General features: G+C 44.3%; 1 protein-coding gene across 1 annotated transcript in view; it reads right to left on the bottom strand.

Moving 5' to 3' along the window:
- Window positions 1–8,879: 8,879 nt before the first annotated feature.
- Window positions 8,880–17,973, bottom strand: part of LOC116503406 (major histocompatibility complex class I-related gene protein-like) — a 60,631-nt gene continuing 51,537 nt past the window's right edge. Inside the window, exons 7-9 of the mRNA XM_032209807.1 lie at window positions 14,256–14,291; window positions 9,682–9,713; window positions 8,880–9,199 (exon numbers count right to left, since the gene is read on the bottom strand). Coding sequence (XP_032065698.1) covers window positions 9,194–9,199; window positions 9,682–9,713; window positions 14,256–14,291 — 74 coding nt within the window. The 3' untranslated portion in view covers window positions 8,880–9,193. The remainder of the gene's footprint in view (window positions 9,200–9,681; window positions 9,714–14,255; window positions 14,292–17,973) is intronic.

The following is a 17,973-nucleotide window of genomic DNA, read 5'->3' as shown; positions in this document are numbered from 1 at the left end:
CGTATTAATGTCTGATACACAGTGTGGAATTCAGGCAGATGAGCTGTATTCAAGAATTGGTCTGGCAAAGGTTTTGTATGCCCTAGTTAGCAGTACAATGTTACCGGAGAAGAAGCTTTGCAAAATTAGGTTAAGAAATCTTAATATCGTTGTGGTAATGCTGTTACAGTGAGCTCAGGGGCTTAGATCTTTTGAGATGAGTACTCCTAGGTCTTTGACAGAGTGAGGGTCGTCTACAAGGTCGTGTCAGCGCAGCTTGTATTTGATGTTCTTACTTTTATTGCCAATGTGTAAGAGAGAGCATTTGTTGGTTGAGATTTGGAGTTGCCATTTGTTTGACCATTCTGACACATAGTCAAGGTCGCTTTATAGTGCAGCAGAATTGTCGATGGTGTTAAATAGTTTTATGTCATCAGCGAAGATGTAATATGATCGCAAAGATCATTTATGTAGAGCAGCAAGAGTGTGGGTCCTCAAACACTGCCTTGGGGGACACTGCTGTTAACTGCTACAGGATTTGATAGGGCACTCCCTCTTTTGACTACTTGTTGCCAGTTTGACAGGAACGCAGCTATACCCTTGTGCAGGGAACTGGAAATGCCATAAGAGTTTAGTTTTAACAGTAGTGTCAGGCATGCCTCCTACAATATCCAAGAAAGGAAAATATCAACTCCCTTTTAATAGAGATAAAGTACTTTTACTAGATATGAAGTGAAAACAGCGAAAGGAAAGCAAGATCTGAGCCAGAAAGGCGGGAACATATGCACATCAAATGTTTACCCAGCACCCTCCCCCCAATTCCCCAACCCATTGTCCAATCTGCAACTCCCTAAGGTGTCATGTGGGGTGCATCTTCAAACAGCCTCATCAGGTTGGTATGCGAAACGGCTGGCCTTGACCAAGTCCAAACATCAGCCACCAGGATGTGCAGAAGATGGTGAGAACAAGACTCCTCCAGTACAATATATTTCCCTTCCCCAATACTATGCACGTTCCTATGGCAGCCGATAGCAAGCAAGCGTAGCAAGCAAAACAGAAACTGACACGTAGTTTATCGTGTACCACTGAATCAAAGGCTTTGCAGAAGTCTATGTAAATTGCATCTATTGCTTTACCCTGGTTGAGTTGAGTAGTCCAAATGTATTTGCAGTGTAGGGGTTGCAGATTATAGGACATTTTTTTTCTGAAACCAAACTGCTTATTAGAGATTAGGATGTTTGTCTCAAAGTGGAGGGTAATGGATTGGTTTATAATTGATTCCATGACTTTTCAGGTGACACAACACAGTGATATTGGGCTGTAATTTTCTACTAGGCTGGGGTCTCCATTTTTGGAGATAGGTATGATCGTGGCTAATGATCGTAGGTCGGGCAAGGAGTTGGCTCTGAAAGATACCTCATAGCTTGTGCTTAGGGGTCCTTATAAGGCAATGGAAAGCTTTTTCAAGAAGTAGGCACATAATCCATCAATAGAAAGAGATGGCTTTAGGTTGCATAGAGCCTTTTCAACATCCCCTCCCCTCTCCTTTTCCCTTTCCCTTTACAGCTCCCATTCCCCTCCCCTATCCTTTCCCCTCCCTTCCTTTCCCTCCCCTTCCCAGTTGCTTCTGTTCTTCCCTCCCCCCTCCTTTCCTTTACTGCTTCCCTTTTCAGTTCAGTTTATCCTTTCTTTTCTTGCCCTAAAGTCACACTCGCTCCCTCGGACTGGGAGACATCCCCTCCCCTCTCCTTTCCTCTCCCTTCCCCTCCCCTCTCCTGTTACTTCCAGGAGGGACCCTGAAGAGTATGGAAGGTTTGGCTCCTCTATGGAATAATTTTCCAGGCAGGCAGAGTCATTGCAGGGAGTGGGAGAACAATGAAGGAACAGCAGCCCAGCATCTACAGAGAAGTCAAAAAGTCCCAAGCACGAAGGACCCCAGCACAGCTCCCCAGAGCAAGAGGGGAGCCCGGTGCAATGACATCGCCCTCCAACCAGGCGCTCTCGCGCAGCTCCAGTCCAACCGAAGACCCTTGCCGTCCTCTGAGGAAACTTAGGCGCTGCCCTCGATCGGATCCCATCCGATCATCCTGGATATCCCGGTTGTCTGAATGCAGCCACCCCTCGCTCTTTCTTCTTTGGAGGCTCTCCGATCGATCCCATTTTGCTCCAAAGGGCTTTGGGGGACCTTTTCCTTTAGGGGCATGTACAGGTAGACCTCGAGTTATGACCACAATTGAGCCCAACATTTGTGTTGTTAAGTGAGAATTTGTTAAGTGAGCTTTGCTCCATTTTACAAGCTTTCTTGCCATCGTTGTTAAGTGAATCACTGCAGTTGATAAGTTAGTAATCCAGTTGTTAATTGAATCTGGCTTCTCCCGGGACTTTTCTGGTCAGGAGGTTGCAAAAAGGGATCACGTCATCCTGGGACGATGCACCGGTTGGTCATAAGTATGAACCACTGGCCAAGCATGTGAATTTTGATCCCATGACCATGGGGATGCTACAGAGGTAGATTGTAACTGTGAAAAACAGTCATCAGTCATTTTTGCTGTTGTTAACTTCGAACAGTCACTAAATGAAGTGTTGTAAGTCGAGGACTACCTGTGCTGCAATGTGATCTTCCTTGGGCTCCCCTGGAAGACTGTGCAGAAACATCAGGTGGGTGTTAGAGATCCTGGGTCCAAGTGTCCTCAGGGCCCTCCCTCCAAGGGACTCTGGCTGGCTTGTCCGAGGGGAGAGGGAGGGGAGGGAGGGGCAGAGGCCCAGAAGTGGCACTTTCCAAAACCTCTGGCAAAATCACCCCCATCCCCATCCCCACCACCAACACCAAAAACCCCGCAATCTGCTTGGCATACAGTTGCTATTCTCAGAAGGGCTGAAGGCAATTAACGCCTGCGATTTCCTCTCCATTTCTTTGCAGCTTTTATTACCCTGCAAAAGGGAAATGTTTTTATCAAGCAGACCCGCAAACTTTGGACGGGCGGAGAACGTCAGCGGAGCTCTCGGAGATGGAGGGAGGAGGATAGGGGCCGAGGGTGGATGGGCCGAGGGTGGAGGCCGGGCGCTGTCCTTGGCGGAGCGAAAGTGTCCGCAGTTGCAGGTATAAATGTCGTTTGGCAGAGTTGGACGTTGTTTTACGGATCCGGACGGGACCCGAACGGGAGCAGCGCTTCAGCCACTTGTCCTTAGCGGTCGGCAGGTGTCTTCGGTTGACAGCAAGCAAAGGCGCGCGTGGTTGGAGGGCGATGCAGCTGCAGCCGGCGCCCGTTTTGCTCTTGGGGGTGGCGCTGGGGTCCTACGTGCTTGGGGCTTTCTGTGGTGAGTATGAGACGTTGAAAGGTGGGGGGGACAGACAGGAGTGGGGAGCGCGTGTCCTGGGTTGGGTCTTTCTCTCCTCCACCCCCCTCAATCCCAAACTCCATTGGGTGGAAACTCGTCAAGGAGAGAAGCAACTTAGAACTAAGGAGAAATTTCCTGGCAAGTTAGAAGAATGAATCAGTGGAACAGAAGTTGCCTCCAGAGGTTGTGAATGCTCCAACACGGGAAGATTTTAAGAAGAGATTGGATGGCCATTTGTCTGAAGTGGTGTAGGGTTTCCTGCCTGGGCAGAGGGTTGGACTAGAAGACCTCCAAGGTCCCTTTCAACTGTTATTCTAATTTCCTTTCCCAAATCATCTTCCTTTCTCGAGTGAGCCTGGTTTAACAATTTCAGTGCCTGATTAATCAGCTCCCTTCTGTATTTCCGGGAGAATAGAAAGTAAAAGTGAAAAAAGAAGTTTCAGACTTCAGCCCTGCCGTCTTTCTCCTGGTCCTCCCCCCTCCTGCCTGGGGATTGGACGAAATCCTTGGCGTCAAGGTCCCCCCTTATCAGCAAACTTTGCCCTTGCTTGGAAAGGTCCTCAGATGACTTGTTAATGCCTATGTAAATAGGGCTTCCCTTACTCTTCCCAAGTGGGCTGTGGGGTCGCCATCAAGACCAGGACCAGGAGCTGCTGCCTGGGAATCCCAAGAGCCCATATTAGCAGCAGGGGCAACTTAACCAGATGTGGCCCTGCCCAGATGCTCCCAGGATCAACCGAGGGCTGCTGGGGGTTCTCTCCTCCCATTGACAGGCGTGAATCTTCCCAAGCAGAAGGGGAAAGGGGGAAACTAATTTGTTCCACTTTAGAGAACTTGTTAAGGAGAGGCTGTTTCTCTGACAATAAACTGCTGAAGGGGGTGGGGTGGCAGGGCTGACCTCCCAATTCTGCTTTTTTCCCTCCTCTTTCTCCAGCCCCCCCCCCACTTCCTGTGCTACTTCTACCTGCAGCTCTCAGAGCCCAGCCAGGGGCCCCTGTACTAACTGCACAAGTGCCTGATGTGATTCTGCCTAGCTCCACCACCTGCTGCTTCCTGTCTGTTAGGAAGCTTATGATCCACTTATGAGTGTGGTCAGGCACAGCTAACCAGTTTAGTCTAGTTAGAAGAATATCTGGAATGATGGTATCGAATGCTGATCTGAAGTCTACAAAGAGGACCCTTGTGTAGGTCTTTGGAGATTCAAGATGTTGTAGGATGTAGTGCAGAACCGTATTAACAGCATTATCTGCCGATAAGCAAATGAAAAGGGGTCTAACAGGGGATTCATGATGGTTTTCAAGTGGGCCACCATTAGCCTTTCAAAGGTCTTCATAACTGCAGATGTTAGAGCAACCAGTCTGAAGTCATTTAGTTCCTTGATGGAGGGTTTCTTCGGCACTGGGATGAGAGTAGAGTGTTTGAAGCAAGAAGGAACATAACTCATCTGATTTTTTGTGATTTATTAAAGATGCAGATGAAGATGGGGGCCAGTTGGTCAGCACAAGCTTTTAAGCAAGAAGGAGTTATCTTGTCTGGTCCTGTGAAATAGACAAAATCTATATCTATATCTAAAGATCTCTATCTCTATCTATCTATCTCGCTATCTACCTACCTACCTACCTACCTACCTACCTACCTACATTTATCTATCTATCTATCTATCTATCTATCTATCTATCTATCTATCTATCTATCTATTATCTATCTATCTATTATCTATCTATCTATCTATCTATCTATCTATCTATCTATCTATCTATCTACAGTATCTATCTACAGTATGTATCTATCTATCTATCTATCTATCTATCTATCTATCTATCTATCTATCTATCTATCTATCTATCTACCTACCTACCTACCTACCTACCTACCTACCTACCTACCTACCTACCTACCTACCTACCGCGAACCGCGGCAGCCTGTGGCTATATAAGTACAAAATGGTGCCGTGGAGCGAACCAGAGGGAGTTTTTGTGAGTAAAAATAAAAGTGTAAAAAGCCGCTAGTGTGACTGAGCCTCAGGGCGAATTTTACCTTACTGTTTAGCGCGCGCTTCGTGACAGTTTAGAAAAGGCGGGAATCGCCATTTTGAACGCCTGTCAGTTGCTGTCAGTTGGTAACATGGAGGCTGCGCTTAGTGCAGAAATCTCCATAGCGGCTCCTGAATTTCCTGCGGAGGCTCAAGTATCCAACACACCTGAAGCAGCCTCAGTGCCTCATTCCTCCCCGCAGCCCTCTACTTCTGATGGCAGGGAAGCAGCCAGGGCCAGCAAAAAGACAGCACAAGCCTCAGTTAAAGAGAAAAAATCAAAGAAATCTTCCAAGCCCAGTTCAGGCTATGAGAAACAGAAGGACAAAGCCTTAGAGAGAATTCATAAGAAGGTAGCCAGTAAAAAGGCTTCTTCTACTACTCTGCCATCTGATCAGACACCCGGGCGTTTTTAAGAAGATGTTGGACGGGCATTTGTCTGAAGTGGTGTAGGGTTTCCTGCCTATGCAGGGGTTGGACTAGAAGACCTCCAAAGTCCCTTCCCACTGTTATTCTAACTTCCTTTCCCCAATAATCTTCCCTTCTCAAGCGAGCCTGGTTTAACAACTTCAGTGCCTGATTTGTAATCAGCTCCTGTTGGTATTTGGTATCCAGCCCCGATTAGACTGGGTGCATGATGTGCTTTCTTTCAATCTGTTTTCCTCCGTTTGTTTTTAACTCTTCACTTTTTAAAATGTATTTTCTGTAAGCCGCCAGGAGTCTTTCGGGCGGCCTATAAATGTATTAAATCAAATCAAATTAAATCAAATTTATGGGAGAATAGAAAATGAAAAGAGAAGTTTCAGACTTCAGCCCTGCTGTCTTTCTCCTTGTCCTCCCCCCTCCTGCCTGGCCAGTGGGCGAATTCCTTGCCCTCCAGTTCTTTGCCCTTGCTTGGAAAGGTCCTCAGCTCGCTTGTTAATGTCTATGTAAATAAGACCTCCTTGATCTTTCCCAAGTGGGGTCTGGGGTCCCCATCAAGATCTGGACCAGGAGCTGCTACCTGGGAATCCCAAGAGCCCCGAGAAGTGGCAGGAGCAACTTAACAGATGTGACTCTGCCCAGATGTTCCCAGGGTCATCCAAGGGCTGCCAGGGGTTCTTTCCTTCAATTTATACGCATTAATCTTCCCAAGCAGAAGTGAAAAGGGGAAACTAATTTGTTCCACTTTAGAGAACTTGTTGGGGAGAGGCTGTTTTGGACAATAAACTGTTGAAGTGGGGGGGTGGCAGGGCTGACTTCTCAATTCTGCTCTTCTCCCTCCTCTTTCTCCAGGCTCCCCTCACACTCCCTGTGCTACTTCTACCTGCAGCTCTCAGAACCTGGCCAGGGACCCCTGTGCTAATTGTACAGGTGCCTGATGTGTTTCTGCCTAGCTCCACCACCTGCTGCTTCCTGTCTGTTAGGAAGCTTATGATCCACTTATGAGTGTGGTCAGGCAGAGCTGGCTGATTTAGTTTAGTTAGAAGAATATCTGGAATGATGGGATCGAATGCTGATCTGAAGTCTACAAAGAGGACCCTTGCGTAGGTCTTTGGAGATTCAAGATGTTGTAGAATGTAGTGCAGAGCCATATTAACAGCATCATCTGCCCACCTATTTACTAGGTAGGCAAATGGCAAGAGGTCTAGCAGTGGGTCTGTGAAGGTTTTCAAGTGGGCCACCACTAGCCTTTCAAAGGTTTTCCTAACTGCAGATGTTAGAGCAACCAGTTTGAAGTCATTTAGTTCCTTGATGGAGGGTTTCTTCAGCACAGGGATGATAGTAGAACGTTTGAAGCAAGAAGGAATATAGCACATCTCTAGTGATTTATTAAAGATGCGGGTGAAGATGGGGGCCAGTTGGTCAGCACAAGCTTTCAAGCAAGAAAAAGTAATCTTGTGTGGTCCAGTGGAGACATATGAAGAACAGTTGCAGGAATTGGGTATGTCTAGTTTAATGAAAAGAAGGACTAGGGGAGACATGATAGCAGTGTTCCAATATCTCAGGGGTTGCCACAAAGAAGAGGGAGTCAAACTATTCTCCAAGGCACCTGAGGGTAGAACAAGAAGCAATGGGTGGAAACTAATCAAGGAGAGAAGCAATTTGGAATTAAGGAGAAATTTCCCAACAGTTAGAACAATTAATCAGTGGAACAGAAGTTGCCTCCATAAGTTGTGAATGCCCCAACACTGGAAGTCTTTAAGAAGATGTTGGATAGCCATTTGTCTGAAATGGTATAGGGTTTCCTGCCTAGGCAGGGGGTTGGACTAGAAGACCTCCAAGGTCCCTTCCAACTCTGTTATTGTATTATATTATTGTATTGTCGGGCAGTTCAGTGATTCGAATCCATAGGGCTGCGTAACGGAATGAGCTCCCATTACTTGTCCCAGCTTCTGCCAACCTAGCAGTTTGAAAGCACATAAAAATGCAAGTAGAAAAATAGGGTTGGTGGGAAGGTAACAGTGCTCTGTGCACTTTCAGCATTGAGTCATGTCGGCCACATGACCCCGGAGACGTCTTCAGACAGCGCTGGCTCTTCAGCTTTGAAACAGAGATGAGCACCGCCCCCTAGAGCCAGAAACGACTAGCACACATGTGCGGGGTAACCTTTTCATACACACACACACACACACACACACACACTGCAAAATCCTTTTTCTTGCTTGTTCCTAGGGCTCCTCAAACAGAGGGGGAGAGATAGGAGATAGGAGATAGGAGATCATCTATCTCCAGTCTACAACACAGTCCTTTCAACAGTTCCAAGAAGGCTCCACCCCCATTGGCACCACTCAGGTGACCCTGAGGACACAGATAAGCCTCCAAGTGGCCTCAATGACTCTGTAAAAAGAGTGCAAATGACCAGCTGTCTTGCAAGGAGCATAAATCCTTCCATTCCCTACCATCCAGTCAGAGCTGAAGAGGCTTCTTGGATGAGAAGCGAAATGTCTTCAAAAGAAAAACCAGAAAGTCCAGATGCCTCTTGGAAAAAGCCACTTTGGGTTCATCACTGGAGGTTTTAAAGAAGAGGCTGGGCAGTTACTTGGCTGAAATGGTATAGGATCTCCTGCTTGAGCAGGGGGCTGGACTAGAAGACTTCCAAGGTCCCTTCCAGCTTTATTCTGATTTTGAAGTTCAAGCTACACACCAGATTCTTCAGCAGTTACACAGTGATTCACAGCAAGTCCTCAGTGGAGATCCCCTTTGCTCTCTTTTGACCTGCCAAGTGGACCTCACGAGGTGGGAAGGTGAGAGAGAAAAGTGCCATATTTTTTAGAATATAACACCAGAGTATAAGACGCACCAAGATTTTGAAGACGTAAATTTTTTAAAAAGTTTTTGCACTCTGCAGACTTCCCAAACCCCCTGCATGCCTCATTTTTTGTGAAAAACAGGGCCTGCAAACTGCTCCGGTGGGGGGGGGGGGAGTTGAGCAGAGAACGGGTCCATTTTTTGCCCCCAAAAAGGGCATGCATAGCCTTTAGGAGGCTTGTAGAGTGCTCCTAGGGGCTGGGAGAGGGCAAAAATGAACAAAAAATGGCTCCTTTTCCACTCATTATTGCCCTCCCCAATCCCCAGGAGCACTTTGCAGCCTCCCAAACTTTCTGCACGTCCAGAAGGGGGCGGTATTTCGGGGGGGGCAAAAAGGCTGTATTCAGTGTATAAGATGCACCCAGATTTTCATCCTCTTCTTGGGTGGGGGGAAGTTGCATCTTATACTCCAAAAAATACGGTATGTGAACTTCAATAATCAAAACAGTAGTTGTAGCAAACGGAGTAGTAAACTGCTAGGGTCATTTGGTCAATCTTTCACCTAAGCATATAGACTGCTTTAATTGAAGACCATTCTAAACTGCATGCGCTTCAGTTCTGTGAAAGAAAGAAAGAAAGAAAAAAGATTAAAACAATGAGATTTTGAGGAACCTCAAGCCTCAGAGTCTTCTTTCGTTAGGGGTGTTACTTGGAACCCTGACATCAGTCTCTTGCCCCCAACAATCTGGGTCCTCATTTTACCGACCTCAGAAGGATGGAAGGCTGAGTCAACCTTGATCCTGGTGAGAATCGAACTGCCAAACTGCAGGCATCTGACAGTCAGCAGAAGTAGTCTGCGGTACTGCAATCTAACTAGTGTGCCACTACTGCTCGAGGGAGGGAGGGAGGGAGGGAGGGAGGGAGGGAGGGAGGGAGGAAGGAAGGAAGGAAGGAAGGAAGGGGAAGGGAAGGGAAGAGAAGGAAAGGAAAGGGAAGGGAAGGGAAGGGAAGGAAACGACATTTGTCGCAGAGCAGGAAATTTTATTTTTCCCCGCTGATGAAAAATGCGTGATCTTACAGCCTTGAGTGTCTTTACTTACCATTGGAGGAATTTCAAAATTCTGGATAGTGGCTGTAACAGAGAGATGAAAAAGTCAAGATTCGGGGCACAGTGGAACGTCCTCTTTAGCCAGACAATATATCAAAGGGATCACAGACACAAGAAATGCAAAAGTCTGGGCATTTCCCACCAATGTTCCCTCTAATTTTTTTCAGTGTGGGCGGAAAAGAATAGTGTTTAAGCGGCACATTTTCATGCCTGAGCACCTGAATTTTTTTCACAGATGTCACCCAAGACAACAACGAAATCAGTGTTATATGAAAGTCAAAGTTATATTTATTCAAGATACACGTTTAATTTAAAGTGTTATATATCAGTATCACTTATAATATTATTAAAATATTAAAATACTTTTATAGTGTTTATGGTAATGTACACTGTTATTCACTGAAAGTCTAAAGTTTCCCTGTCTTTCTTTACCAACCATTCCGAGCACATTATTGCTTGCTATTGGAAAAAGTACATTTCTAATAATAGCTAAACAGAATAGGAAATTGCATTATCCAAAACTCTAAAAAATGGAAATGAAAAATATTTTAGCCACTTTTTTTAAATTTTACTCCTTCTACAACCCAGTGAACTGCGTGGATGACTTTAAAGTACTAAGGTTTTAATTCTAAAAAATTTCTAAACTCCATACCACTTGCAAATATAAATAATTTGTTAAAATGGCTCTACCATAACAAATAAGAGAAAAAAACACCTTCCTTTTGTTTATAAAGTAGTGATTTTAGTTTGCTCCAAATGATTTAACTATGGAAGTCACTATTTTAAACTGACAGATAGGAAGTTTAATTAGATTAAAAGCAAAAATATTCTCAATGACTTTGAAAATCCCAATGAGTTATCAAATATAGGTACTCCTTCATTACAACGTGGGACTGGAATTTTTATTACTCAGCAATGTGGTCACAAAGTTGATGTCATGTGACCGGGCTCTCTCACCTCTTTTCGATTCCGAGGGCATCAATCATGTTAGCCCAGGGATCTTCCAGAATCTTGAGAGTTGAAGTCCACCAGTCTTAAAACAGCCAACTTTGCAGACCCCTGTGTTAGCCCAAAGCCTGGCGCTGGGCTTTGCTCCCCCATTGGTGGAGCCCCGAGAAGTGAGGAGGGAGAAAAAGAGATGGAGGTCAAGGAGCTTCCCCCTCCCAGGAAAAATCTAACCGGGGAGCCGGGCAGTAGCAAATTAGCCGATCACACGGCACGTGTGGAAAGTGAGGTCTGACCGGGTGGGCAGCAAAACTCCAGGGCTCTCTGTTCTAATTCCCCATGAGAACTGTTGCCTCTGAAGTGTTTGCTCCAGTATTTTGAACCTTTAAGCGCCCCATTCCCCTTTTTCTTTTCAACCCACACTGATTAGGGAGAATCCTGGTCCGGTCCTAGACTATATTTTATATAGTGGGAAGAGAAAACTGATGGCCACTATCATTGCCTATCAAAATGTCATATACAGGGAATCACATGAAGTACTAACGTCACTCTATAAAGCCTTAGTAAGACCACACCTAGAGTACTGCATCCAGTTTTGGTCGTCACACTACAAAAAAGATGTTGAGACTTCAGAAAGAGTGCATAGAAGAGCAATCAGGATGATTAGGGGACTGGAGGCTAAAACACATGAAGAACGGTTGCAAGGACTGGGAATGTCTAGTCTACTGATGAGTAGGACCAAGGGTGACATGATAGCAGTCTTCCAATATTTGAGGGACTGCCACAAAGACAAGGGAGTCAAGGTATTCTCCAAAGCACCTGAAGGCCAGACAAGGAATAATGGATGGAAACTGAACAAGGAGAGATTCAACCTGGAAATAAGGAGAACTTTTCTGACAGAACAATCAACCCATGGAATAGAAGTTGCCTTCAGAAGTTGTGGGAGCTTCATCACTGGAAGCTTTCAAGAAGAGACTGGACTGCCATCTCTCAGAAATGGTGTAGGGTCTCTTGCTTGGGTGAGAGGGGGGTTGAACTAGATGACCTACAAGGTCCCTTCCAACTCCTATTCTGTTCTATATTTGATATTCAATATTCGATATTCTGTTCTGTTCTATATTTGATATTCAATATTTGATATTCGATATTCTATTCTATTCTTATATATTTTATATTCCATTGTGTTTGCTCTGTTCTGTTCTATTCTGTTCTATTCTATTCCAGCCTATTTTTTTCTATTCTTATATATTTTATATTCCATGGTGTCTGTTCTGTTCTGTTCTGTTCTATTTTATATTCCATTGTGTCTGTTCTCTTCTCTTCTCTTCAATTCTTATATATGTTATATTCCATTCTGTTCTATTCTATTCTATTCTATTCTTATATATGTTATATTCCATTGTGTCTGTTCTCTTCTCTTCTTATATACCATATATACTCGAGTATAGGCCGACCCGAATATAAGCTGAGGCACCTAATTTTACCACAAAAAATTGGAAAAGTTATTGACTCGAGTATAAGCCTAGGGTGGGAAATGCAGCAGCTACCAGTAAATTTCAAAAATAAAAATAGATACCAATAATGTTTTTGAATATTTATTTCAAAGAAAAACAGTAAACTAGCGGTGTATTCAATGAAATACTTCACTCACCTCATGATGCTGATGTCCCGCTGTGATGATGATGTCCCGTGCAGCCGCGGGAGCGATGTCCCGCCTCCTATGACACACGGCCCAGTGATTCCTATCAATGGATCACTGTACCAGAGGAGGTGGGACATCGCTATGTGGCTGCTTGCCATAACAAGGAGGAGGTGGGACATCGTTGCAGAGCGGCAGGAGGGGAAGGAAGGGGAATCGTAAGACAGCCCTGCATTACATTAGAACGTGAGGAGGGGGGATGGTGCGGTGTGCGCTGCGCGGCAAACTGACACAGAGGGAGGGGAAACTCACAGGGGCACCGGGCCATTCACGAGTGTCACCCAGCGGCATGGCCCCGCCCCATTTTCTCCTCCATTTCAGGCAAATTTTTCACTGACTCGAGTATAAGCCGAGGCGGCTTTTTTCAGCCCAAAAAGTGGGCTGAAAAACTCGGCTTATACTTGCGTATATACGGTATGTTGTATTCCAGTGTCTCTTCTCTTCTCTTCTCTTCTCTTCTCTTCTATTCTATTCTATTCTATTCTTATATATGTTATATTCCATTGCATCTCTTCTCTTCTATTCTCTTCTCTTCTTATATGTGTTATATTCCATTGTGTCTGTTCTGTTCTATTCTACTCTATTCCTATTCTTACTCCTACTCCTATTCCTATTAACATGCACCAGGGCTCTCATTTTGAGTCATCCTGCCCCAGGGCCCCTTCTTTCCCCTTTCCCTGAAGAAGCCCTTAGGGAAGGTTTCAGGGGGATTATTATGCACAGTTGACAATTAGTTTCATTCAGTGTCCCTGTTCTATCTTTAGAGCGTTGCCTCTTCAGCCTCAGGGGAAAACAGTCAACCACATTGTGGTTGAGCAATGGGGCCTGACTTTGACGCAGCATGTATATGTTTCAATTTTTTTAAAATGTGTTTGAATTAACCATGAGACAGTTTAGAAATTTTAATTAATAAATCAATAAATATATATACAGGCAGTCCTTGAATTACAACGGTTCATTTTATGACTGCTCAAAGTTACAACGGCACTGGAAAAAAGTGACTTATGTCTGTTTTCCACCCTTACAACCATTGCAGCATCCGTAGGGCCATGTGATCAAAATTCAGACGCTTGGCAACTGACTCATAGTTACGACGGTTACAATGTCCCAGGCAGGGGAGGGTTCCTGCCAGTTCTAACCTCTTCTATAGAAGAGGTTCCACAAATCTACAGCGCCGTTTAGAACTGGTTCCAGCTCCCTCCCCCCGCCTGTCTGCACATCATCAAGATGAAGAGCGAGAGGAGGAATTCTGGGAGTTGAAGTCCACAAGTCTTAAAGTTGTCAAGTTTGAACACCCCTAGGGGTTTTTTCTTAAAGGGTAAGGGGTGCAAGGGTCTTGTAACTTGATAGCTTTAAGACTTGCGTGCTTCAAATGCCAGAGTTCCTGAGCCAACATTTTGGTTGCTAAGCAAGAGCGTTATTAAGTCAGTTTCACCACATTTTACAAGTTGGCCATGCCCACCCAGTCACATGGCCGGCAAGCCACTCCCATAAAGCAGGCCACACCTACAGAAGAGGTACCAAAAAAATTTGAAACCCACCACTGGTCCCAGGTCACGTGATCCCCCTTTTGTAACCTTCTGACAAGCAAAGTTCATGGGGAGGCCAGATTCAATTAACAACCATGTCGCTAATTCAACCCCTGCAGTGATTCACTTAAACACCTGTGTCAAGAAAGGTGAAAATGGGACAATGCTCACTTAACAAATGTCTCACTTAGCGACAGAAATGTGAGCCTCAATTGTGGCCATAAGTCAAGGACTACATGAATACTGTACATATAAACTTATACTCAGCAGGAGCCCTTATTTCTCATCTCAGGGAAGCTATGAATCTTCCGCAGCTTCATTTGGGCTAATCTGGATTGTGCACTCATCCCCCACAAAAAACAGTACCAAAAATTACCTTTGGGGGTTGCTCACCTGATGCTGTTCTGTATGCATTTCTGCCACGTTTTTCTGCAAGACAGAATCAAGAAGTCAGAGAGGACGTACCTGGTTCGAGATCCCTCAGCTTCCCCTCAGCCTTTGGTAGAACTTCAGAGCTTCAGTGCTCCTTCTTCAAAAGGAGCAGCAGAAAGCTGTAGACTCTACCGCCAAGTTGGAAAACCCTCCTGGAAGAAGAAATGGCTTCCAAACACAGCGGATGCAAACATGCCATCAACTGACCTTGGCAAGTCCAAAGGAGATAACCAGGATCAATGGTGATTACTCTGTTTCCCCCCAAAAAAGACCCAGCCCAAAAACAAGCCCTAGCCCTTTCGGGGTGGGCCTAATATAAGCCCTACCCTGAAAATATGCCAAGGGGATGGGCGTGGCCTGCCAGCCCCTTGCCACAACACAGATTGCAGAGGCGGGAGGGAAGACAAGCGATCTGGATGTGCTGCACAGATGCCTGGCTTATGGGAGGATTGTGCGGCTGTCAACTCATAAGGCATTTTCAACTGTTATCAAGTTGCCATGCTGAGGAAAAGGGAGGAACGCATTCCATGAATACCTTCGGCTAGACTCGGATCTCAGATTACTACAGCAGGCTTGGCTGTCATTAAGCGTTGTACCTTATGATTCTTGAAGAATGTATCTTGTCTTTTTATGTACACTGAGAGCATCTGCACCAAAGACAAATTCCTTGTGTGTCCAATTGTCAGCCTCTGCTTCGCTGCTGCTTTTCGGCTGCCATTGAAACGGAGAGGGGGGGGCATGGTATTTGGGAGGGGAATCGTTATGTACTGGAGGATTGTTATTAGGAGCTGTCCTGACCATCTATCTGCGCATGTGGAAGAAGGGAGTTTCCTGCCAAGGCCAACTGTCCAGCATTCCACCCTGATGATGCTTTTTGAAGACATCTCCCACCTGACGGTTGGGTGAATTATTATTGGACTATGAAATGGGGTGCCAAGGGGAGGGGATTGAATTATACATGATATCTATTGCTTCCGCGCCTTTTTACTCAGACTCAGCTTTGCTTTGCTACTCGTCGTTTGTAATTAGTAAAAGTACACTTAATTCTAAGCATGGAGTTGAGTGGTTTCTTTCTTGATTATTAAACGAAGGAGCACCTGACACCAATCACACTTGGCCAGTAAAAAATTCTATTCTATTTGGGAAGAAGGCGGGGCTTAGCAGTGAGAAGACGGACTTTCAGGCAGTTCCTGAATGACCATCTATACCGGGGTCTTTTTGGATGATTCGTTTGAATCTAAGCTGTCCCGTAGAGACAGTGACGTGGGGGGAACTCCAGTGGTCCCAGAGATGGTCGCAAAATCTCTGGGAACCTAAGGAAAGCCTCCCTAATCCAGTGACTTCCGGATCAGCTCGATGCTGACTACAACTGCAAAAGCCCAGAGAGAGAGCTGGATATGAACATGTCGTTTGATGTGAGTTTTAAATCCTTTTTTCTTGTTGAAAAGAGAACACTCTAAATTTGGAAACTTAGTTTAAAATAAGGCTGATAAGTGAGAAAAGCGGCGGCGATAAATGTTTGCCATTTGGAAGTTTATTTTTCTGTTCCTTTTTTTTCAATTCTTGGAAGCCGGGCTGGACTTTCCTGTAATTTAAATCGGCTTTTTGCGTTCCTTCTTTTTGTTGTCGATACCTTTAACTTCGAATCTAATGGGACACTAAATTTTAAACTTAAAATGCTTTGAAGATCTGGTTTTTTTTTTTTTTTTCTTCGTTGCCTTTTAGCCCTTTTGATGTTTTTTTTTTTAAACAATTAGTAATTAACAAACGCCACGGAACGGACTAAAACAAGCTGTAAACTACAAATTACAAGCCAACACTGCCATCTTGTGGACTTGAACTTTGTTATTAAAATCCCCGCTGTAATGCATTTGATTTATGTATTTACGCAGCTGGGAACCTGTTAGATAAAACAGCAAAGCTGAGAATGACCTTGGAGAGACTCTTATCTTAGGGGGGGGGGGGGGGAAGAGTCCGGAAAAAATCATTTGTTTTAGCTTGTTGGCATCCTTTCATCTCCCAACACCATTTTCATATTATCTGCTGTGGAGACATCGACATTGAGTTTTTCTTTTTTGATCATCACCATCGACCTTTTGATCTTTTACATTTTTTTTCTTTTCTGTTTTGATTATTCTTTTTAACCTTTGGATCACCTCTTGACTATTTACATTTTTTCTGCTTTTTTCTTTTCTCACTTGTAGCTGAAGCACCTCTTCTTCCCTTTTTGGAGGGGGGGGGTGTCTTCTTTTTCTTTTTTACTATTTCATATTCTCTTATTTATATATATATTTTCTATTGTACTCTTACTGCATTCCTTTCATCTTTGAAACAAAAAAAAGTTCCTTTTTCTTTCCTTCCTTTTCTCTCCCTTCTCCCTTTTCCTTCCCTTTCTCTTTTCCCCCCTTTTCTTATCTCCCCCCATCTCCTCTGTGTACTTTACGTACTTAATCCACCATACTTATAACCCTCCACCCTCTAATACTAATTGGCTATGAGTAGAAAAGCGGCTGCCTCTGGCTTTACATCAACCCCTGCTCCCTCACCTGCGGGAGGCCAGAGGACAACACAGACGATGTCCCATCAGGAAAAAGAGAAGGAAGCCAACTTTGAAACACTTATACAAATGATGCAGAAAATGCAAGCAGGAAACGATACCCTTGTAAAAAAAATGGAGGCAATGGAACAACAAAACCAAAGCATAGTGCAAAAAGTTGATAATATGGAAGGAAAAGTAGAAAGTATACACAACTGGATGCTGAAATACGAAAATAGGATTCAAAAAATTGAAAATAAGATTCAAGAAGGAGAGAAGAAAACTGAAAAGCTAGAGATCAGACTAAGTGATGTAGAAAGAGAGAGCAGTGGAATATTAAGATGGGAGATGGACAGGTCTGAATTTTTCTTAAGATTTCAAAACATAGAAGAAGAAAAAGGAGAGGACTTAGTTCAGATAATTTCAAATATTTTGATAGATGTTCTGGGGATGTCCCAGGACCAAATAAAAGAAACAATTGATGTGACTTTTAGAGTATACACAAGATATGCAATGAGAAATGCTCTTCCAAGGGAAGTGCATGTAAGATTTACTAAGAAAACAATTAAATCACAAATCTTACAGAAAATGAGAGATAGAAAATTAGAATATAAAGGTAAGGAGATTGTAGTACTCAAACAAATTCCAAGAGAGGTGAGAGAGAGGAGAAGAGAATATCAATTTCTGACTAAAGTATTGATAAAAAAAGGTGTTAACTACAGATGGCTCATACCGGAAGGTTTACTATGTACTTGGCAAGGACAAAGACACAGGATAGATACAACTGAGAAGGCAGAAGCTTTCTACGAAGAATACTTTAGAGAAACGGCGGAGAAAGCTGGGAAAGACGATGCAGTGATACAAATACTGGAACCACCTGCAACCGCGACCGAAAAAATAGAAGGAGCAGTAGGTGGAAGTGAGAAAGAAGGGGAGACAGGGAATGGGAGCCGCAAAGAAAAACGAGAACCTAGATCTACTAGAGCGATAAATCCTGTATATAAAGTATAAACATGGAAGAAAGAAAAATGATTACAATTAACATTAATGGACTTAATTCGGCAACTAAAAGGAAGAAAGTATTCCATAAATTAGAGAAATTACAACTTGACATAATCTGTCTGCAAGAAGTACATATTCAAA

The sequence above is a fragment of the Thamnophis elegans genome, chromosome 2 (assembly GCF_009769535.1).
Source record: "Thamnophis elegans isolate rThaEle1 chromosome 2, rThaEle1.pri, whole genome shotgun sequence".
Taxonomy (NCBI): domain Eukaryota; kingdom Metazoa; phylum Chordata; class Lepidosauria; order Squamata; family Colubridae; genus Thamnophis; species Thamnophis elegans.
Note: the sequence above shows the minus strand (reverse complement) of the source record. Positions and strands in the feature narration are given on the sequence as shown.